Source organism: Coloeus monedula (genome assembly GCF_965178545.1).
Source record: "Coloeus monedula genome assembly, chromosome: Z".
In the NCBI taxonomy this organism is placed as follows: domain Eukaryota; kingdom Metazoa; phylum Chordata; class Aves; order Passeriformes; family Corvidae; genus Coloeus; species Coloeus monedula.
The window spans coordinates 73,531,925-73,555,152 of NC_138822.1; the positions used below are offsets into that span (position 1 = coordinate 73,531,925).

General features: G+C 43.3%; 1 protein-coding gene across 1 annotated transcript; it reads right to left on the reverse strand.

Moving 5' to 3' along the window:
* Window positions 1-2,928: 2,928 nt before the first annotated feature.
* IL7R (interleukin 7 receptor) lies at window positions 2,929-17,807 on the reverse strand (the record flags this gene model as incomplete). The annotated part of the gene is made up of 8 exons (XM_082301393.1): window positions 2,929-3,591; window positions 4,949-5,024; window positions 6,889-6,979; window positions 7,832-8,009; window positions 9,690-9,844; window positions 11,434-11,588; window positions 12,897-13,035; window positions 17,717-17,807. The coding sequence occupies 8 exons, from the start codon at window positions 17,805-17,807 to the stop codon at window positions 3,088-3,090; spliced, it is 1,389 nt and encodes a 462-aa protein (XP_082157519.1). The 3' UTR covers window positions 2,929-3,087.
* Window positions 17,808-23,228: the final 5,421 nt, after the last annotated feature.

A 23,228-nucleotide genomic window follows, 5' to 3' on the forward strand; every position in this document is an offset into this window, starting at 1 on the left:
GATTGTCAGGCCACCCATTCACCATTTATTTCATATCCCAGACTTCACTGCACATCACAGGGATTTTAGCCATCCCTCCACCCTGGCAGCAGCAGTCCTCCTGCCTCCCCACACTTAGCTGACCTTCTGCTACCCCACTGACACACACAGAATTTGTGTGTGTTTTTTCAGCTCGTCTAATGGATGTTCACAAGGGGAGGAGACATGGTAAACAAACTAACGCTTTAAGCCAGGGATGACTATTGCCTTGAGATGTAATTAGCATTTTTCAGCGTCATTAGAATTAGACCGTGACTCATTGTGATAACTGATAAAAGTCTAAGTTTATTTGTGTATAGCTAGGAGATGTTTGCATAGTGCAGGAGAGGAGAACTCATAGAGCTAGGAGGCATTTGCATGAGCTGCACAGAGATAAGGGGAGAAGCAAAGATGGGAGGGTGTCTGTGTGGTACCACAACTGCAGGAGAGGGGCCAGACCCCAGTGGGCACAGGGCAGAAAGGAGCAGGCAGCTCCAGGCACTGTGTCATAAAGCAGGTACAGAGAAACCAGTGTCACCAAGCTGCATCTGGGAGTGCAGCTGAGTAAGAGCACTGGAGGCAGAAAGGGGAAGAAGGAAAGTTGTGCTGAACTAAGGGAAGTGCAAGGAGTGTGTGGAAGCTGAGCAATACTCCTATGTGCATACTGAGGCAGATGGGAATTTGTGAACATCTCGGGAGAAGCTGTCATGTAGAATAAGGAAACTACTTGACAGATTGTCCAGACGTAGCCATGGCTGTATCTTCATATATGGACTATATATAACTTGGCCATAGACAGGAAGTGCTTGTGGTGTTTCTGGCTTTAGTGCATATTTGTCTTTATTTTTTTTTTCCAAAACAAAGCTGAAAGTGGTTATATCTGCATACATCCAACAAATCTGTTACAGAATTACAGAATTACAAAAATTGAAGGAAGCTTAGCACATACTGCAGAGGATTTTCCTGATGCGCTTTTGCTTCTTCCTCTATCCCCTTTTTGTTTGTCACTGTGTCACTGGAAGAAGGTATTGTTACAGTATAGTCTGTCTGTATCTACACTCACACTGTGCAAGTTCTCACAGTATAAGCATTATCAGCAGCTCTTTTTGAAAGGAAATACAAGCACTATAAAGCAAATGAATGCCCAGGGCTTTGATCTTTTTTTTCTGCATCAATTAATGCTTCATTTGGCAATAAACGGCAATAAAAACTATTCTGTAAAATCTCACTGGAATGCCTTGAGCCAAATCCAAGGCCCCTTTGCACACAGTAACTGTTAGGTTCTTCCCACTCGAAGGTTTCCCTGGCGCTGGGTGGAGGTGGAGGAGGTGGAGTGCTGTCTTGTGAGGGCTGGTTTTGGCTTGACATGGTCCAGAATTGCTGTTTGGCTTGTACTCTCTCTTGCAGCATAAAATTCTGATTCAAGCAACTGAGTTTAATGCAAGCCCCAGTCTTTGCCATATATTCTTGAAACTATGCCACAAGAGATTTTCAGTGATCTGATTCATTCTGCTGCTCTCCTGGCACAAAGCTGTCTTGGCACAGGCAGATGGAAACAACTGAGGTTTTGCAACATCTCTGTGACTGTTAGCAGTCAGAACAAATCCGAGCATCTCTGAGGATGATAGCAGACTCTTTTCACCCTTAGACTCTGGGAATGTGAATACAAATAGGTAAAGGAGAATTTCATAGACCTAGAGGAACTGAGACTGCACAGTGAGGTGAACCCCAATTCCAGAGTGCAACAAAGCAGCTTGGATGTCCCATGGCCACATTGCTCTACTGTCATGCAACCATGTGGCTGTAGCAGCTTTATCTCCAAGTGTGTGCTCCAGAATGTGTAGCATCCAAGGAGGAAGTGTGAAGTGGCTCAGCCATAATGTAAAAAAAAATAATAAATGTAATACCATAAAGAAAAAAAGTCACAATGCCAAAAAATCAAAAAACTTAAAAATAAAATAACATTTAAAAGAAAGAACCCCAACAAACCAAAAACATCTTCTGGCAAATTATAAGTTGCTTTAAAAAAAAGGAATTAGGACTTGTGATCACTGGCAGGATCCACGACATTCCATCTATCTTCCTATGTTGGATGTTGCTTAAGAACATAGCCTGTCCAAATTCATAGTATTTGTGTGCAGTCACAGCCATTGGGAATAATGCTAGTAAACAAACATGGTCAGCCCAGCCTCTGGCCTGGAAAGCACTTATGCTACACTAATGCTTGCATAAGAGCTGCAGAAAAAGACAGCATCATGCAATTTACAGCCCTAATTCAGCTTCTAGGAAGAGAAAGGACTTCGCTTCACACAGTTTGTACATGAAATACTGAATATTAGCAGAAGTACCTGTGGATCCTCTAATTGGCTTAAGTGCAGATCTCTACCAATAGCAAAAAGTAGTGGCATTTAGGGTTTGCTTTGTTTTAATTTGTGTCTCATAAAAAAACCCCAGAAATTTAAATCCATCTCAGGAAATATCTCCCTAAAGTGTAAAGTTTTTGCTGGGCACTCAGCTGCCACTCATTGTGGTGCTCAGGCTTGTGAATCCCCAGGCACCTAATGCTGAATAGCAACTCTAATTTACTGTCTTTTTGCAAACTCATGGACTTAGACTGATTGGGGGGGAGTTAGTCTTGACCCACCAGTGTTTAGAAGAGATTGGGCTCTATTTAAGTGGAATTTATTGCCATATTTCTTGCTAGGGCATTAATAAGAGCTTAACTCTGTAACCAAGAGGGTTACAAAAGAGTTCATTAACTTCTTTGAGACATGCTGTGATCCTCAGCTGGGACTGCATTGTCACTGCTCTGGATTAATCACATTTGAAGATCAAAATCAAAATTCAATTTCTGCTGCAGTGAGACTGCTAGCAGCATACTGAGTGCCAAGATAGGCTCCTTCTCACTGGAATGTAGGAGAACCCACTTCCTTGCAGGTATAGCATTTCACTGTGAGCAGAGTGTGTGAGGGAGGTGGGAACTCACAGGATATAGGGAAACAAAACAAGAAGGCTTCAGCATCCTGCTTGTGTTGGAGAAAAAAAGACATTCTGTAATTCTTGTGAGATTTACTGAATTTTGTAGAAGTTGGACATTGTGACATAGGCTTCCTCATTGTTTGGTGATCTCATGTCACTGTTAGGCAGCATCTGGGAGATGGTGTCGTCATTTAGGGGCTCTGGATGGGTCTGGCCAGAAGGATCCAGGGAAGGTGTGGAGAAAAGGTTGAAACCATCGTTGTGCAGAGGCACCCTGTTGCTGTGGCAAACCTCGTAGGTGCTGGAGCTGCAGCTGCCCTCGGTGACTGCAAACTGGCTGGTGCCCAGGAGCCTGTGCAGGGCTTCAGCTGGCCAGACTCCTCCGTAAGACATGGGCGGGTTTAGGTTGTTTTTGTCTGCCACTGCAGGGATCATCTTCAGGTCTGATCCACTCCTGAATTTTTCTGGAATGCTTGTCTCTGGAGCAGTTGATGGCTGAAGAAAATTTTCCAGTTCAGCTTTTGCCCAAAGGCCATCCACTTTATGGATATGAACATAACCAAAACTGTCTGGGTTAAAGCTTATATCAAAATTCTGTGTGGCAAAGGGAATAGCACAATTAGTCAAAAGTGGGTAGTAGCTTAAGAGAAAAGGTTCTTTGATAATTTATTTGATTTTAGAAGAGTGTTTATTATTTCTTTAACTCTAGAGGTAACCCTGAGCAGGCTGAACAATAGGTTAGCACAGAATAAGCTATCACATGGCTGAAAATCCCTTTCCCTATTAACTTGGATCTATCCTGTGTCCTCCTCTGGGCAGTACCCCTGGAGAGTGTTTTATGCTCTATACAATGTTTCAGGGACTTTTCTGAGACACCATGCCTGCCGTTTCACAGGAAGGAGTGTGCCCACCCAGGTGGTTTCTTTCAGTTTTACCTTCCTAATTTAGCAGCAAGGGAAGTAAAAATTTGCAATGACTTTCTGAAACATATTAGGAATCCCTGAACTGGGGAGCCCAGGGGCTGGGAGAGCTGTGTTAGGTCTCCTATTAAATAAAGAACATGCTAATAATGTACCTGGAGTGAACAGCACTAATTACTTTCTTTGTGAAAAAAAATGAACTAGGTATGTAGTTTTAAGACAACAGGTTAATCCCACATCTTATGGTTTGTAGCCTTTGTCCATCTGGCTTTTAACTGCCAAAGCAGTTCATATACTGCATGATGTATGAACAATGCTGCTGGCCAGGTCAGGGTGCATGGACATCACCAGGGATGCTAATGAAAGTTCCCCATTCAGACCCATGATCACAGTTTCATCAAATCACCAAAGCATCTTGGTTGGAAAGGAGCTGTGGAGTCCAACTTTCTGCCAGAAGCAGGACTTGGATTAGGCTATTCAGGGCTCCATCAAGACAAGCCTTAAACATTTTCCCAAAGGAGAACCTACCTTGTCTTTGGGCAGGCTACACAATTTTAAATTATTTTTGCAAGGAAGATTCTTTCCTTATATCCAGAAGAAGTTTGCCCTGAAGCGACACATGCTTCTTGCCTCTGGTCCTGTCACCATACAGCCTTGTGGTGAGAGCACCTCCCCCAGCTCTCTACATACACCTTAGGTATTGGAAGTATAGTAGGTAGTATTCCCCATCCTGAGCTTCTTTTCCTTCTATAAACAACCTTAATTCCCTTAGCCTTTCTTCATACATCAACTTCACAAGACCTCTGTAGTTACTTTGCACAAGTCAAACCTCAGGCACTAGTTCAATTGTGTGTTATTTCCATACCCTTGGCTGACATCTGCATGAGAAAATGTGGGCTCTCTTCAGTGAAATGTAGAATTTCTGAAACATGTCCTAGTTCATGCAGAAAATGCACATAGTGCCTCTCATGAGCATTAGTTTTGTCCCCAAGAACCTATACTCAGGTGGAAAGAACAGAGGAAGAACATACATTTTTTGGCTTCCTGCATAGTTGCTCCAGGGTTTTTTTGTGGTCAGGAAGGTTTGGCCATACAGCAGGCTTGATCCTGAAACAGCAACAATAGACAAAAAGCAGCATAAGAGGGCTGTGTTGAGGTATTAGAGGTTAATTTTGCATCATTTGTACAAGTTCTCACAAAGCCTTAGGTCTAGCTGAGATTACCCAGAATAAAGACAGAGAAGTCTCAGAATAAAACAGAGAGGAGAAAAGGAGTTGTAAAGGTCACCAAAAAGTCATTCTTCTTTTGAGTACACAAATTGTTACAGTCAAAAGAAGACACCTCACTAAGTACTGGAAAGGCAGCAAATTATGCTGGCAAAGAGCTTTGTGCTTGTTTTCATCTGGCTGTGTTAACAGGGTTCTGCATGATGAAACTGGTTTCTGCAAGTGCAAGAAGATGCTGTAGTTAAAGTGGAAATTTTCTGACACTTGCTTCTGCGTGTTAAATTAATTCAAAGAATGGCATATTGTCCCATTCCTTGGCCAGGAATTTGGGCTTCAGACATCTGTCCTGTAACCTTCCACAGGTCTCATTTTTACTGCCTTGATTAGCAAAGTGCTCATGCTGTGCTGCCTGCTACCCTCAGCTGTGATGCATCTAGAGAATATTGTCCAACTGATATTCAATCATTGCATTGATATAAATATAAATCTACATGTATATGAATATGCATTTCATTTTATTTATGTGTCTGTTTGGCTGTATATACACACACATGTATAAATCCCTCTTCTTTTTAAAATGGAAATATCTGGGATCAAAAAGTCTGAGCTGTTTTTGCTGCAGTTTTCTATAAGCAACACTTGTAGAAAAGTTAGAGAACTGCAGGTTGCCTGCAACAGTAAAACACAAGAACTAGAAATCTCAAGTTATCTCTATACTTGTGAACAAAGTAGCACCAGGGCTGATAACTCCAGTGGTCTAAAATGTTCCATTATTAAAATTGTTTGTGGCATGGGTTGGCTGAGGTCAACTAGCACTGGCCAGGTAATCTCCATGTTTAACATTGCCAGGTAATCCCCATGTGTAACTCTGGAGTTAGCACAGCCCAAGCAATGTCCCAAAAAAGCAGCTCACACACAGCCACCTCTCTTGAGCTGGGTGTCATGGACAGGCTGCTCTGAATGTCATTGAACAGTTCTGGGCTTTCTGTCTTACAAGGGGTACATCTTCTATTGTTAAACTTGGATTTTTTCCCATCAGATCCTAGTTTCATAAGATTATCTACATATCTGTTCATTTTCTTAAGCTTGTCAGCTCTAGTGAGCCATGTCATTAAAAACATATCTACAGTTATCTATCTACTGCTGTGTAGCAAATATATGAAAAAACCCTAATGCAGACCAATGACTGCTTTGGCAATGAATGTATCCCTAGTCCCACTTCTGCCTGATCTCACCTCATGACTGGCTGGATTTGGCCAGGCTGGTGTCTGACACCATCAAGCCTCTGTTGCAGAGGGCTCTGCCCTGCTGCTTCTGAAAGTACTGCAGAGCAAACACCCCTCTGACTTAGCCTGTGAAAGGGAAAGAGGTCATCACTCTGGAATGCTGTTTCCACACTTCTTGGGACTTCACTGAAACCCACAGGTCCCTTTCTTTTCTGGATTTTGGTTGAAGTTTGTGAGCCAAATTTGCCTCCAGTGGAACACTGAGTTTGTAAGCATTTTGTGGTGACTTTGGCTCGCCAAAGGTCCCAATGTTTTGAGCCCAAGACTGAAAACTGCTCCAAGTGGCAGGTCATCTTCTGCCTGCCAACACTGTCTCTTGTATTGCCCATTTGCTTACCATCAGCTTGATACAGAACTCCAGAGATGGAGAGAGAATAGTTCACAAGTATAACAGCGAAAGCAATAAGACTGTCAGAACAGTATTGGGTTCCAATACCTTTTCTGATACAAAGAGATTACCTGTTTTCCCAAAAAATTATGATCAGTGCAATCATAACAATAGACAGTATGAATCCCAGGATGGAGAGTATAATCATGGCCACAGTGCTATCTAAAGGAAAACAAAGAACATGAGCCAATGCATGTAAATGTCTCACTGTTAAGCCACCACAACTGTGATGTCTTTTCAGACGATAAATTAGGAATTAACACCAAGCATTGCACTTGCTTGTCACTGGGCTGGTGCAATGGCTCATTTCTCCTGCCTCTGTGAAGGAGGTAAAAGACAGGCTGCCAGAGCATCAGCACTTGGCTGAGTTTTTAGCTGGGTTTACAGACTGGATTAAAGCAGCTTGAAATGTGCTGTCACCTCCAGTGTGTTGAAACCAGCACTCACTGTGTCCTCACAGCAGTACAGAGATGACTTCTAACACATGTAATGCTGAGGTGCCCCTAGGGACTGAAGGGACCCAAGCACCACAAATATTATTCATGTGCAGTGATGAGATTTTATCCTGTGTTGCATTTGTGATTCAAGTGCCACATTCACACACAAACCCAGGCTACTGAAATGGTTTGTGTTTCACAGCTCCTTGTGCCTTACCCAAAATGCCTGGTGCAAGCTCTTCCTTCTCCTTGTAAGCCACCCAGCAGCAAGCAGTGAGTCAGCCTTCATCTCCCTCTGCACCCACGCCCTCATGCTCTCATGGCAGCATTTCCTCTGACCTTATTGCCCTCCAGAGAGATTTAAATTTTCATGGAGAGCCAGCCCCAGACCAGTGCAATCCAGCTGTTCTGTGAGTCACCTCCTTGGAGTGCCTGTGTCTGTGAGGACTGATCCTGCTGTGGCTGTGGGCTCTTCCCTCCCCATTCTCTCATCCCTGCTGCTGCTGACACTGGCCAGGGAGCCCAGGCCCCCAGCTCTGCTTTCCTCCAGGTGGACTAAAGTGTTTTCAGCACTTACAGCTCTCCATGGAGTCATGCTCTCTTTTTGTCTTGAAGCTCTTGGAAGTGCTCCATTCACTCCATGTGCCCTTAAAATAATCTCCATCGGGCTGAGAACGTACTTTCACCTCATACGATGCTTCACTTTCAAGGTTTCTCCCCAGCAATTTTATCTGAAGGTATGGTGACTCTATTGTCTAAACACACACAGACACAAAAAATCCAGTTATTTTTCCAGCAGACAGTGGAGAATTATCCTCAAGTTCAGCAAAATATGTGCGATCAGGTGCATCCCTGAAATGCTGTGCTCTTTACTCCATCTCTCTAGCTATGACACAGGTGCTTATCAGGGCATCAGCCTAGTTAAACAGAGGCATAGTCCAGATAGTATTGAGAAGAGAGACAAATGCCGGGTAAAGGCTTTTTGGAGAACAGCTGCAAGTATTAACTGTGCTTTGCAGCAGCTGACACTGCAGTAGGAAATATATACTTCCCTGGAAAGGCTCAGAAGAGAAATGGGGAAAAAATACATTTCTGCAGCATAAAAAGACAATGTCTGAAAGGGCAGTTACAGGGAAGGAGCTGAAATCCTGCAGTGCAGCTCCAGTGCTCTCCATTTCAATGTATTTGGCTGCCTGAGTCCATTTTTTTACCCTTGAGTTCTTTGATGTTTGATCTTTGTATATTTTCAAGCCTACTCAACAAGGAGGGAGATTTAATCTGTGAAATAGAGAGCAGTTAATAAGCAAGTGATGTCCAGCTGTTCGAAAAAAAATTACTTGTGGGTAGAATTGCCTTGTTAAGGTTTGGGTCTTGGCATGCTTTGATGATCTGAGACCTGGGGGAGGTTAACAAAACTTGGGAAGAAGGATGTAGCACTGGTAATGGACACAAAGTGTGCAGAATTTATGGGCCATAATAGAGGACATTTGGCAGAACCCCCAAGATAAGGAAGAAACAAATAAAAACAACTCAGTGACTGTGCTGAATCAGTTCAGACTGCGTGGAAGGTAATTCTGGCAGCAGCAGATCACGACTGCTGACTCATGGCCCACCGGGTCACAAGAGCCACTAACTCAAAAGAAGACAAAACTGAGCCTGTGGGCTAATTAGCATGAGGCATGAGAGAATCATTAACTGATAGAACACTAATTAATAAGAGAACTATGTACCTTGTAGCCAACAAACACTAATTAGTTTGTTTGCTAAAATGTATAAATAGTAAAAAGTTTTTGCAGCTGGTGTGCTTGATTTGTGGAATACCACTGAGCACCCAGGCTGGAACAATCAATGTCTCTTTCAAGTGTGTAATTACTGGGTTGGTGCACTTCAGGTAAATAATCTGATTTTTGTGGACAACACTGTGTTCCCTCTGTAAAACCCAGGTGTATTCCAGGCTTTCAAACATCGTGACTAGCTTTTGCATGGCTGCCCTGGTGACAGAGGGCACAGAGATCCCTGTGGCTGGGCAGCCCAAATCAGACCCAGTTCACAGGCAGCTGCTGCCTCAGATAGCCTGCAGGGCTGCACTGGAAGCCTGGAAGGACTGAGAGAAAAAGGAGACTTGAGGAAACTTGCTAAATAAGTAAAGAGGTCACACATTTTGCTGACTGATGAGCACAGAAAAAACCAGCAAAATCACCACAGCAAAGAGCAAACTTAGAATGGTTCAACACCTTATGTCTTCTCTTCCCACTCAAATGAAGGAAACCTCTTTTGACTGATGAAATATCCAAATACCAAATATTGCACCTTTCCAAATTTTCAGATGGAGATCTGCAGAAGTGCAGATGTGGCCATTTTTGCATGGTACAGGTAATTATCATAATGCTTAATTTTGGAAATTAGTGCAAGCACACCAGTACATCACCACTTACCTTCCAAGTACCTTCCTTCTGCCGATAGGCTACTTGGTGTACTAATTTGTCCTTTAAGTATTTCTTCCTTGAGTGTGGTGTACAGTAACGAATAAGATACTCATTTGCCTCCCTTTCATATGTGATGTTTATAGCGAAAGGAACTTCGGGCTTAACTGCAAATGACAACAAACCAGTATATAACAGGAGCAGAATAATGGTACTAGAAAATGAACAGGCTTTGAAATGTAAAAGAAGTCTACTTCAAGTAACAGCCCTGCAGGGTGACCTATCTTGAGCAAGAGCTGTCCTGAGCTGGGCAATCCTCATGCTGAATCTCAGCTCATCCTTACACCCTGATCCTGAGAGGGGCTTGGTTTTGTTATGCTAGAGAAGTTTGACCAGCAGGGGAGGTGCCTGTGAGGGATAAGGCATTTAGTCTTGGAAAGCAATTCCTGAGCATGCCCACCCCTGTGGCAGCTTGAAAGCCTGAAATTCAGTCCCTCTAGCGAGTGCTCTGCGATGGAGGTCCCCTGGCAAAACCCAGCTGGGAGAAGGCACTGGGAAACAAACTGGGCTCAGGTACCACTGAGGCTGGCTCACGGCAGTGGGACAGAGGAAGGGACAAAGTCTGACAGTGTTAGATAGAGCGGAGGGGGCTGTGGCTCTAGACCATTGCTATGAGCCCACACCTGACCTGGTCTGCAGGAGACTGTGCCAAAGACTATCAGTGCAAGTACATCAAATCTGAAATGCAGCCATCAGGGCTCTCCCCAAGCTGAGCCTGAGCTGGATGTGCTTGAGACCTGCAGGGACTTGTGGCTGTGACATTGAGGTTTCCTGAATTCACCTTGTGTAAGTACATCAACTCTCACAGCAACAGACAGCCCACACCTCTCTCCTCTCTGGATAACACATTTAGCTATAAATTGTCCTCACTCCTTCTACAACCCCTAAACACTTAGTCCTTCCACAGTTTTTAGAGTAGGGACTGCCAGAGATGGTTCAGGTTCCCTTGTAAACTGAAAGGTAGTGTAAGGTTATTACAAAACTATTGGACTGTGGCAGAAATGCTTCACAACAGAGGGATGTTGCAGTGCCTACTGCCAACATGAGACAAAGCAATGTGGCACCAGAGAAGAACAGAGAAGAATCTGTCCTACACAGGCTTTTCTGCCACCCTTGAATGAGACTGGTTACCAAGAACAGTAGGTTCTGTGGATGCCCTCTTCCCCTGGAGTCTCCTATTCCCTGGCTCAGGCAGGTCCCTGGTGTGTCTTTGACTGGCTGGTTCACAGTCATCAGTGCAGGATGCACCTTCTTCAGACTACAGGATACACCACGATGTGAAGTGAGATCTTGCAACCTTGTGTTCCCAGCGCTACTGGGCTCATGCTGTCCATGGGGTGGCCAGTCCCTAAACTGCATTGTCCCTAGTCAGAGATGAACAAAATGGCCCTGCTTGACAGTTCATCCATACACAGGAACAGCTGCTTCAGCCATGGATGGGATTCAGTCTATGTCCCAGTCTGGGCAGTGTCACAATAAGCCAGAATTCAGCTACACATTTTGAATGGAGGTTAATCATGTTTGGCTTTGAAACACCACAGCCTGGTAACACCCCAGTCCAGGCTACACATCCTGCTAAGACACTATTTTATGGTGCCTCTATGTCATCCAAATTGGCACTTAGGCTTTCTGCTGGGCTATTTTTTCCCCAGTAACCCCTATAACTCAAAAACATCCAAAATGTTATGTGTCTCACCAATGTCAGTTACAACCAGACTCCTGCAGACCCTTCTCTTTGTCTCAGAGTACATGCAAACATCTCTGTTTGAGAGTATATCATTGAACTGTAAGAAGAATGCATCTTCCTGTTTCTTCATGTTGGAGCAGGCATAATTGTTGTCTTCCTTGGTACTGTTGGCCAAAGTGACACAACATTAATTTCTTCTCAGCCTTATTATAACTTGACTACTTACCACAAAGGATGAATCCTGCTTGCTGATTTCACTTTCTCTGAAGTGGGACTCCATGTGAAATAAGAAATAATGCAATGCAAATAAGGAGTTTGAGAGACTGATAGTGTTTTTCCTTCTGGTCTTTGAGCACAAAAATAAAGAGATGTGAATCACATTAAGCATCATGGAGCTCTCCATGTCATGGAGAAAAAAGTGCAATTATTTAATTGGAGGTATATGTGTTAAAACATTTGTACCTTTAAAAACTACCTTACTGCTGCTATTTTTAAGTACGGGGCAATAGGTTTTGACACTCTTTGAAGATAAGAGAAATTCCTCACTGACTTAAGTGGTAGCAAATGAGGATCAACAGTCAGCCTGGCCATGAAGGAATCACATGGCAGTTTCAGAACTTTTTTTTCCATTTCTGTGGCTCTCATGTTTGAGAACTGCCATAAAACTTCAGTCAAAACCTATAATAAGTCCCATGAAAATAGAAAAATTCTAATAAACTATGAGGAAAAAAAGGAAATAATTAGTGATTAGTATATGAAGATTTTTTAAAAAAATATCTGCTTCGTTTTTTGGCTGCCACATAACTTTGAGTTTCAGGAAAAACAGAAAAAGGGAAAAGCGTCAGTATGCTCAAGAAACAAAATTTGATTTTCAGCTTGGTGCAACAGTGAAAAGAAAAGGTGGAAAGAGTTTCACAGCCTTGATAGGAAGTGGAGATGACTGATGTGTTTGGTAGCTGTTGGGGGTTTGTGTACTTGTTCTAGTGTATTTCTTGCATGTCTGTGTGTGCAAAGGCAATAGCTGAATTTTTGTCTTAACCTAGATAAAGGCATTTTCTCTGATGTGGAAAATGAACCTTCTGCTAAAGAATTCTCTGTGGCAAGGATCTCTGTCTTCAAAAATATTTTTTTACATACTATTTAATTTAAAGTAAAAAGTTCTCTGTTCATGCTGGGCTACATCCATATTACAGGTGTTCTGGAGCAACAGAGGCAAGATCAGAACTATTGGAGACATTATAGTCCGCTTTAAAAATCCTTCCAGCTTTCTTTTTCTCATTAGGCGGCTATGTTCTGCTTCAGTGAACTCTTCTCCTTTGCTGAATATAGTAGTCAACCTTGGCAAGACACTCTGAAGCAGGATTTTGTCTAGCTTTGTTGCCCCTGTTTCCTTGCATGTGGCAACGTGACTCACTAGTGCTCAGCATTTCCCTTCCCAGGTGTTTACTGAAGGACAGACTGACAGTACTTACCACAGAGACAGGGTATAGTTAGTGTTGTAAGGAGGCAGCTCGGTGAAATTGCAGGTCAGGCTGCTAAAGGAGTCCTTAATTTCCAGCTGGCTGAAGCAATCAATGTCAAAATTGTCTGGCTCATCATCCCCGAGAGTCCCTAAGGAGATATTCACAAGATGTTACTGAAGTAGACCTGTGAGTGTATTGATTGGCAGCTCCATTGTATGGGATGCTTTTTCTTCATGTGGTTGCCTGAAAGAAGGAGAATCAACCCACCTGTTTTGTAAGAAGCAAAGAAACCTTGTCCAAAATGAAGTTAAAAGCCGTTTGCACCTTTCAAGGTTGCTCTCCCTGCATGCCAGGATGAAGTTCCCCCACTTGCAAGAGTATATGTGTGCCATGAGAAAGCTAATCTACATTTTGGTTGTACTGAAAAGCTTTCTGAAATGTCAAGAATTTGGGCTGAGGAGGGAAATATAAGACCTTCTGCCAGAATGCATGGCTTCTTGCAAATTTGCTTCAATGACTAATAACACAATCTTGATTTGACTAAGGGCGTAATTCTAAAATCCTATACTTGGCAGGTATGTGGCCAGTGAAGCAAAAACTGATGCTTCTGAGAGGTGTCCTTTCTGGCAGAAACTGCCAGTTCAGCCTCATTTCATGAAACCTCACCCACTGTAGCCAAGTGGATAGGGAAAGGGTTATTGTCATGACTCCTTGAATGGATCTCAGGGGCAGGAATGCCTCTGACTCCTTTCACCAATGGTTAAGGGTAGCTGTCATGTTACATAAGCCTCTTTCCTGAGTCAAGGGATTATCCTCGATCCCCTGCTCAGTCCTCTGCTACTCATTCCTCAGACAGATCCTTGCCATGTAGGGTACCTGATGCAGTGAGAAAAGTAATTGTGGAATCAAAGAAAGCTTTGGGTTGGAAGGGATCTTAGAGATGATTTACTTTCACCCACCACGGGCAGGAATGACAGCCACTGGATCAGTTTACTCGGGGCTCTTTCAAACTGCCCTTGAACACTTTCAGGGATGGGGCATCTGCAACTTCTTGGGGCAGCTTGTTCCAGAGCTTCACTGCCCTCTAAGTACAGAATTTCTTCCTAACATCTAATCTAAATCTCTCTTTTCACAGTTAAAAACTGTTCCTCCTTGTCCTATTGCTATCTGCCGTGGGGCATCAGTGACTCAGACTCGCAAACGGAGTGGAGAAATGCCTGTTGAAAAATTTCCAATGGAAAATCCCTCCCAGAGAAAATAATGGTCAACTCTCTCATCTGTAGTCAGATTTTGAGTAAGAGAAGAAGTCCAGAAGTCAGTCAGAAATGCAGAGAAAAACACAAAAGAAGTGCAGGCAGAGGCTAGGAAGGGGACTGCTGCCACCAGCACCTGTGATGGGATAGGAGCATCTGATGCTGTGCTAATCCACGGGCAGATCTCTTCCCCCATGAGCTAAGACTCAGTGGCCATTTGTCACCATAAGCAACTGGTGCTAAGAAATTATTACTGGTCTTTTCAGCATAACTCAGGGACCCCAGATCTCCCTGAAGGACCACAAATACAGTGTCCTGTACCAGCATTGCTGCTTTGAGGGGAGAACCTGTGCAGCACAGACACAGACACAACAGATCCTGTAAAAATCTGCTGCATTTAACCATCACATTCAAGACAGAGACACAGAGGTCAGCCCAACTCTGGTACAAGCCCTGCAGCAGTTTCACAGAGGTGACAGTCTTGTCCAGTGCAGCCATGTGCCTTAAGGGCAGACATACTTGTACAGAAATACATACCACATAGTGTTGCATATTTGTGGGTAAAAGTGCGTGCATAAAAATGTAAGTGTTTTCAAAATTTGAGGGATACCAAGTAAGCTGAAATGAATCTGTTTAAAATGGAAAAAACCAATGTACCATATTTTGTATAGATATATACACCCAAAGCTGACACGCACAGATATGTCATGTTCTAAACCTCTCTTAACATTTTGCTTGCAACTACCAGGGACTTGCTTTATGCTCAAGGCAATACTAAAACTTAAAGATTAGGATGACTAATCTTCCTTTGTATAAGACTGCTTGGTGATCTCCATATATGCAAACTATATATACTGGATTTTTCATCAACACAAAAACCTGACAATCATCCTATTAATAAATGGCTTATATAAAAAAAATGCAATTATTCACTACTGATTTGCTGAAAAGTTACACAGACTATAATTAATTCTCTATCAGTCTAGTTGCAAAATAAAAAGAAAGGAAAAGTTTAGTCTTGCAGTTCAAACAGCCATTCAAGGTTTAACCAATACAGCGCAGCTCTGGTGCCACACTGGAAGGAAAGTTGACTTTACCTCTTAGACACTGAACATTCACATTGTGATTATATGGTTCCTTATTCATAGAAATAACATAATAACCATAGAATATATGATAATTGAACCTCAGGAACAGTGTTAAGCAAGCAACTTGAAATGCTGTTTTTGCTGTGGTTTTTCCATGGGCTGACTAATTTTTGTCTGACATAAGTATGCACATAGTCTCAGCCTCACTTCTGCCCTAAACCTCAGAACCACCACGCACAAATGTATTTGCTATATAAATGGTTTTTGTGAGTCTGACATGACTCATACTGCTAAGGACTCTTCACTCAGTTAAAAATTTACAAGGCCATTGTAATATTTGTCTTGAGAAGCCTAGACCAGGCAGAGTCATGAACCTGGCTCTGGTGGAATCAAGGCAGGGCTTGGGAAGGAGTGATTCTAAAGTGGGATAAAAACTGCTTTCATAGCTACAGCCGTGGCAGATCCTTCACAGAAATTATTCTCTGTTGGGTTTGCACAGCATCCAGCAGGATGGTTCAAACCACAGCAGGAATCTCAGGAGCCTTTATGAAGAGTGTTACCAGAGGCTAAGGACGTGCTTCAGCTTTATGCTCTAAAGCCACCAGGACTGACGACAACATGTGACACTGAGGGCACAACTAAGCACTGACAGTCTCCATGGACAGAGTAATGTGAGACCTTTAGCACTGATGTGTTTCAGGCAGAACCTGTTTTAGTTTAGATGTGGGCTGAACAAACCGTACAAATGTGGGTAGGAGGACCACTGAAGGTGTCCTGCCCATGAGACCCCACAGCCTCTCGTGCCTGGCTGCACCCTCCCTGCCTGCCCCTCCTTAGCTCTGCCTGTAGCTCTCTGAGGCCTTCTGGGGGTCTCCACCTCTTCTGCCTGGCTGGGGGACAGCAGCTGGGAGGCAGTCAGATGCTCAGAAGAGAGGAGGAGATGGAGGCAAGTGCTGCAATTAGCTCTTCCCTCATCCGCCCATATGAGTGCCCGTAAGGGCAACTTCATGCCTGAGTTGGCTAGGGACACTTTGTCAGGAGGCAGAGTGAGTCAGAGTGGCAAACAGTGAAAGTCAAACATCCGTCATGGGTGATTTTACCCCGAGTTACTTAGTTTGTTGGCCAAACCCAGGAGATTGATGAAGAAATCATAAAAGCTTCTAATTGCTCAGTGGGGATTTTTTGAATCTGTTTGTCTAAGGAAATTATGATTTACTCGTGTTAGTGAGAAAGCAAGCAAAGGTCTGATCATATCTGGTTTTGGGAAGCCCTGAAGATTTCAGTGACATCAATAATAAATCACTAGTATTGAACATTCATCACCATAGGTGCTTTCCAAAGCTGGCTCTAAACAGCTGCCAGTTGTATGAATAAATGACAAATAAAACCCACAGGGTGGTTAGATGCAGTTCTGAGCCAGTCCCTGTTTTCTCTGAATTAAAAAACTTATCATGCATATCCTATGTACGTATATAGGTATGTACAACTGTCTAGATACACGTATTAAAATAAACCCAGGGAAAAATTAGATTTCCCTGAGAGATAGCATAAGAACACAACCATTCTGCTAAAAACTGAAAACTCTTTTGTTCCCAAACAATGGAGCTCTAAACTACCAGTGTCTGAGTGATAGCCCATGTCCTTCAGGCATAGTGCACACTCTTGTCATTGCTGTTTGTTTAGTATCAGGCAAATAAGAATTTAACAGATTTGGGACTGAATCTCTAAATCAAATTTTTCATCTCCCTGTTGAGAAAAGGAATGGCAGCCTGAAACAGTGGTTTTATTTCTGCTTATTATGTTTTTATATTTGATCTTGATGCTGCTAAGTAATTTTCACTTCTCTGAATGAGATCATAAAACCTACAGAAAGGCTAAATTTAAACAGTTATTAATTTATTACTATTTGCTGAGTAAGGGATGAATGCTGTTAGTGATGAGCTGTGAGAACCCCACGGCTGAGTTGCTGCATCAGCCATTCTACAAGGGAGACTGGGACTATATCCCAGATACAGCTGATGAAACTGCTTAAAGAAAACATAAAAATTTGGCTTTTGATGTGGAACAGTTTGGAACAAGTTTGAGTTACATCAAAACATTTTACTTGGAGGAGACTCGGCACGTCACTCCTCTGTAATGGCAGCTCAGGGCGACCACTGGCTGCAGAAGGGTGAAGTTATCCCTGTGCCCAGGCATAACTCCCCACAGGAACATTAGCTACAACAAGGTTTAATAGGTCTGGCCCTGCATGCCCTGTGCATACAGCTGTGGTCTCCCTTATTTCATATGGATTTGAATGTTACAAGGACAGCAGATTAGGGGATTAAATTAAATAGGTATCCCCCAGCTCCACCTCAGGCACTGGCACTATAGAGAGACTGGAAGTTAAAACACTAATGTATTTAACCAGGCAGTTGCATTTTGGAGCTCTTAACTGAGGATTTTCAAGATGATACGTGAGTGGAAAGATGAAGACGAAATGACTCACCATCACCGTCTGCTGAGGTGCAACCACTTTCCCCAAAAGTGGTGTGGAGGAACATGGCGAAAATGCTCAGTACTGTACTGGGCTGTGTCATCCTGAGCACGCTGCATGTGTGCAGTGGGGGTGTGTGCGAAACCCGCGCCGCTCCTTTATAGCTGGCCCCGAGCAGCCCCACAGCCTGTCAGCGGGACCTCAGCGAGGGGAAATGTAAACATGCCTACGCACAGCAGGCTGGTGGCAGCGGGCAGGAAGCCAAGGTAAAGATAATTGCTGAGCTTTTACTGTGAAACAGCTTCCCGCTTCAGCACTGAGCACATTCTGATCAGCCCCGCCAGCTCGTTTGGCAAACCTGGTAAACCCCATTGGGAAAGGGAGCATGTTTCATGGGCTGTGCTCCTGACTCGGCTCATGTGATTTGTGCTGCTGGTTTCCCTAAGAGCATGGCTTAGTCCTGGCATCCCCTTGGCTCCCAGGAGAGGCGCACAGGTCCAAGGGAGAAAAATCTTCCAGGTATGAACTATTAAGTATGATTGCTTTTGCTTATTCTTTAACTACCAGCATCAAAAGCAGCACTGCCAGCAGTTTTCTTTATTCTTGTGAGACCCTCCCTCCATTCAGCCCCAACATTAGAAGGACACAGACATGTTGAATCAAGTCCAGAGGAAACCAGTAAGATGAGGAGTGGGCTGGAACACATCTCCTGCACAGAGAGGCTGAGAGAGTTGGGGTTGTTCATCCCAGAGAAGAGAAGGCGCCGGGGACACTTTATCATGGTCTTTCAGTATGTAAAGGATGCTTTTAAGAAAGATGGAGAGAAATTATTTACCAAGGCCTGTAGTGACAGGACAAGAGGCAATGCTTTTAAATTAAAAGAGGGTGGATTTAGATTGGATATACAGAAGAAATTCTTCCCTGTGAGGGTGGTGAAGCTCCGGTACAGGTTGCCCAGAGAAACTGTGTCTGCCCCATCACTGGAAGTGTTCAAGGCCAGGCTGAATGGAGTTCTGAGTAACATGGCCTAGTGGAAGGTGTCCCTGCCCATAGCAGGGGGGTTGGGACAAGCTGATCTTCAAACCCTTCTGTGACTCTATGAAGTCCTGCACAGGCAATGCTGACCCAGAAAAAACTGTGATTTAGAAGACTAATCCTGCAAAACCTGGCTCCTGAGAGCAAAGTGGCACATCTCGCATTTTTTCAGGCTTTGGACAAAGCAAAGGTGGAAAACGAAAGATAAAGAGGTGTTAAATATTTCCTTTGCACACTTTCTGTGGCTGAATACATCGACGCACACTGGAGCGTAAAGCAGGGCCGTGCACAGGGCTGACAGATGTGGCTAACTACAGGTGAGCTGAGGGCCTGAAACAGAAGAGCAAGCTCTGGCACAGCCCTGGCTGCACCAAAAAAAGCTTCAGGTTGGAGGTGTAAAGGAAACTGAGGGCAAAATTGGTAACAGGGCCCGAGCAAACAGAAAAAATGATGACACTGTAATAATGAGGCTCAATATGGAAGCTGCATCAGCTTTTTTGTTTGCAAGGAAATAATTCAAAGTGCTCACCAAAGTGAAGAAAGCTCAGGTCTCACAGCTAGAAAAGCGTCCTTCATTCCAGGACATCAGCGACTGTCCTGCAGTGTCTCTTGCTGCCCTAGGCAAGGGGCAGTGGGTAGTCAAGCACTGTTTCTGGGCTCCCCTGCCCAGTTTTTTTAGGAAAAAATGGTCCCCTTTCTACAAGGGTTCAGCAAAGCTGACTGGAAGATGGACATCTCCAAAATCTGTATCAAGGCCCCCTTGTGGAACCTCCCCTGGGCTCCCCACCAAAGCATTCCCTGAAGGTGCACTAAGCCTCAGCAGGTACAGAAGGGTGGGTCTGGGCTCTTTGGCCAGTGTGTAGGCATTTACAGAGTGTATTGCTGTGTCAGGACTCTCCATGCTTCGCTTCTGTCTGGCCAGGGAGGAGCACTATTCATCTCGTCCTAACACAGACGTTAAAAAGATGAATCTAAACCCCTAAAGGCATTTATTTCTCTCCACTGAGTTCAGAGAGAGCCCAGGGTGAGGCAGGATAGATATTTGCTGAGTAGACCTCTATGATACCTTCCACCCACCAATAGGAGAGGGACCTGCCTGGCCACCCACACAAAGCAGGAGCTGGACTCGGTGCAGGGGCCTTGGAGCCACTGGAGGTGGCACCACAATGGGCTGACTGACCCTCACTTAAGAGCTTGACTTCTTTTACAGGACTGTTTGTGTCACTGTCAAATTCACACAGTATCCCTTCAAGAAACTCCCTCTTTCTGAGGCAGCTGGGGGGATGTTAGCAGTTATTTGTCCTCATCTCTCATGCCAAGTTTTCTGTGCTTGATCAAAGTACATAGCAGGCAAATTTTAATTAGTGAAATTGAGTCCAGGTGATTTCTCATCCCTAAGGCCTACCCCTTGCTTGCTTTAGAAAGGACTATTTGAGAATGTCAATATTTTCCTTAATAATCTTGCCTCTCATATTATTCTAAAAACCCTCAAGGTAATTTCTACCTCATTTTCAGCCAGAAATGTCATTAAAGAAGGGCTCTCCTGTGCAAATTGGTCACTACCCAGAAATGACACCTTCTCACTTTAAATTTGTCTTGTTTATAATTGAGTGGGCTATCACTTTGATCTTCTTCTTTTTTCTTTTTTCCTGTTTCAGTTGGAGCAAACCAAAAGAAAAAGTCTGTCTTTTCAGACATAATATTTTTGTTGAATATGAATAATCTTATTATCAGAGACGTGCTGCTCAGGGGATTTCCACGTTGTCATGACTGCATTTTGTCTGGGTGGGGAAATGAGGGACCACAATGAAAAGAAAAAAAACTAGTATTGAGAAAACCCCGAAGCAAAAGTACATTTTGTTTTACTTCTGCACCTCTGCTTCAGAAGCTGTTTGATTTCTAGGAGATATTTGAGTCTATTTGTCTCACGTTGTTGCCTTCCTCTAATGTCTGGGGCATACGAAATGAAATCTATGAGTCTAAATCATAGGACAGCTGAAGGGTTACTACCCAGGAGAGGCTAAAAGAGATAGGATTACTTTGCATTAAATTTATACTGTTTCTGCCTCCTCGTTGAAGATTCCATGAAAAACCCCCAACAAACCAATAACAAAACCAACCCACAACGAAAAACCCCTCCAGTTTAAACAGGTAACCTTTAAAGGTCCAGCAAAAATGTACTTCACTGTGCTTCACTGGTATGGCAGCTATCTTTGGGTCCCAACACTCTGCTTTGGGGCTTCTGCATCATCCTACACTGTCTTACATTTTTAGTCATTAACAAAGTCCCAGTTACAACCTCAATGACTGTGAAAAGAAGTGCTTTCAGTGGCCTGTGGTGCGTAAGTGTGTGTTGTCCATACAGCGTATCAGCCCCTCAGCACTTTCTGCTGAGCCCTACATATCCTCCAGTGCTTTCTTGGATTATCACTTTTGTTGCAGCAATTGACTAACCAGGCAAGTCATCCACAAGTTAGCATCTATCTTTGCCTCTTATACTGTTTCTTCACTCATGTTTCTTTTTCTCCTGAGGACACGAAAGTATTTTTTGATTCTGCTTTGGCTTCAAAAATTGCAGAAGGCTTCTGCACACATGCTAAATTTAAATCTGCTATCAGTATCTGTTCAGAAAGATGAAGTGAGTAAATCCCTTCCTTCTATTAACAACACTTTTCAAAGTCTCCAGTTCAGGGAACTCCCAGAGCCTCTGTGAGAGATGAGTAGAGTGGATCCTCCAGACACATCCCAGCCTGCAGCACTGGAGACAGGACATGTGTACACTGATGGATGAGGATACAGACATCCTTGTGTTTGAGGAGCCCAGCTGGTGTATCCTGGTCAGATACCCATGGGTACCCATGGTCCAACATGGGACGGGGGGGGGTGGGGGCAGTTTTTCAAATGTTGGTCATAGTTGGGCTTCTTGGCCATCTCTAAGGCATGGAGGTTCCTCTGTTCCCTGGGCTGTTAATAAATCATCTCATTATATCACAGAGTTTCATTAGAAATTGTATTATGTAAATGCTCAAACAGACTTCACACTTAGACTTTTATTTTTTTAACCAGATATGCCAGGAACCAGAAATCTTCCATCCAGCCTCAGATGTGAAGAGGAGGACTTCTACATTAAAAAAAAAAAACCAAAAGGGTCCAGAATTTTCTCTCTTTTTTTGCTGCTTCCTGACATTTCTTGCCCTTACCTGCTTCATAAACCTTGTTCCATGTATCTTCTCCCTGGAAGAGGTATCTCACGACAGCTCCTCCACTGGAGGTCTGTGGGTTAGCCTCAGGCTGCTCTAGAAGTGTTTTGCTGGCCCAAGAGCAGGGGCGTGTGGGAGCCAGTCTTGATTAAGGCAACACAGTCATGAGCATACTTTGAAGCCTTGGGTGAAGAACAAAACCCTTGAGATTAAATGGATTTACTCTGCAAGACATTGTGTTCCATTTATCACCAAATTACTTCAGTCTGCAGAGTGTGAGAGCAATGCAGAGTGGAAGATACACAGTTTGTCACCTCATGGTCCTGAAGAATGGAGCCCTGTGTGACAAAGAGAAGAAAATTTTGAAAGTTTTTTTGAACTGCCTTTGAGGTTTTGCCACTTGAAATTGCTTTGAACTTCCTTCCCCAGGACTCACAAATTGGCACCATATAAAAAAGAGGACTGTTATACTGAGAGGAAAATACAGATAAACTGGAAAACCACTGCTGGTTGAAGTGTAAAGCAGGAGGAACTGAGATGCACTTTGGTGAGGCATTCAAATATTCTGAGATCAGACTAAAAAACAACAGGATAGGCTGAAAAAAGGTGAACTTTTTTTTTCTCCTCTCCTTACGTAACAGATACAGCAATAGCAGAAACAAGAACAGTCATATTAACACTTCTGTGCTTCTTTTATTTACTTGCTTGTTTCTAAGTCTTCAGGGAGCTGAGGATATTATTTTCAGGTATCCTCTACAACAACCAGAGTTAAAGCATAAAGACATGAAAGCTTAAACTGTTTCCCCATTGCTTGTTTTAGGTCTAAAAGAGTATCTGTGAGCTGTATTACTCACTTTTGAGATCTGGTAGGAGAGCATCTGCCATATGAGAGCACCTGTACTTGCTCATTTTTCAGACAGTGTTGGGCCAAAACCTTGTCATTTTGGTGACAATGAGACAGTTTGTGAATGTACTTTAATTCTGTAAAATGCTTCATTCTGACCCCTGCAGCTTTTAATTTAAAGGTTTGTATTTTCATTCTTTTTAATGAATTTGGTTTTAGAATTGCCTTGAGTTTCAAAATGTGAATTGCAAAAAACTAATTTGGTTTCATCTGAATTCTTTCTTTAAGGATCTGTCCACACCAGCTGTGGTTGCTTTTGGATATTTAATACCTCACCATAGCCTTCCTGCATGCAGAGCCCATTCCAGAAATAAATGCCAAGGGAATGTAGGAGACACAATTCCAATATATGACTAGTTCATGACTCAGAGCAGAACTCTTTTAT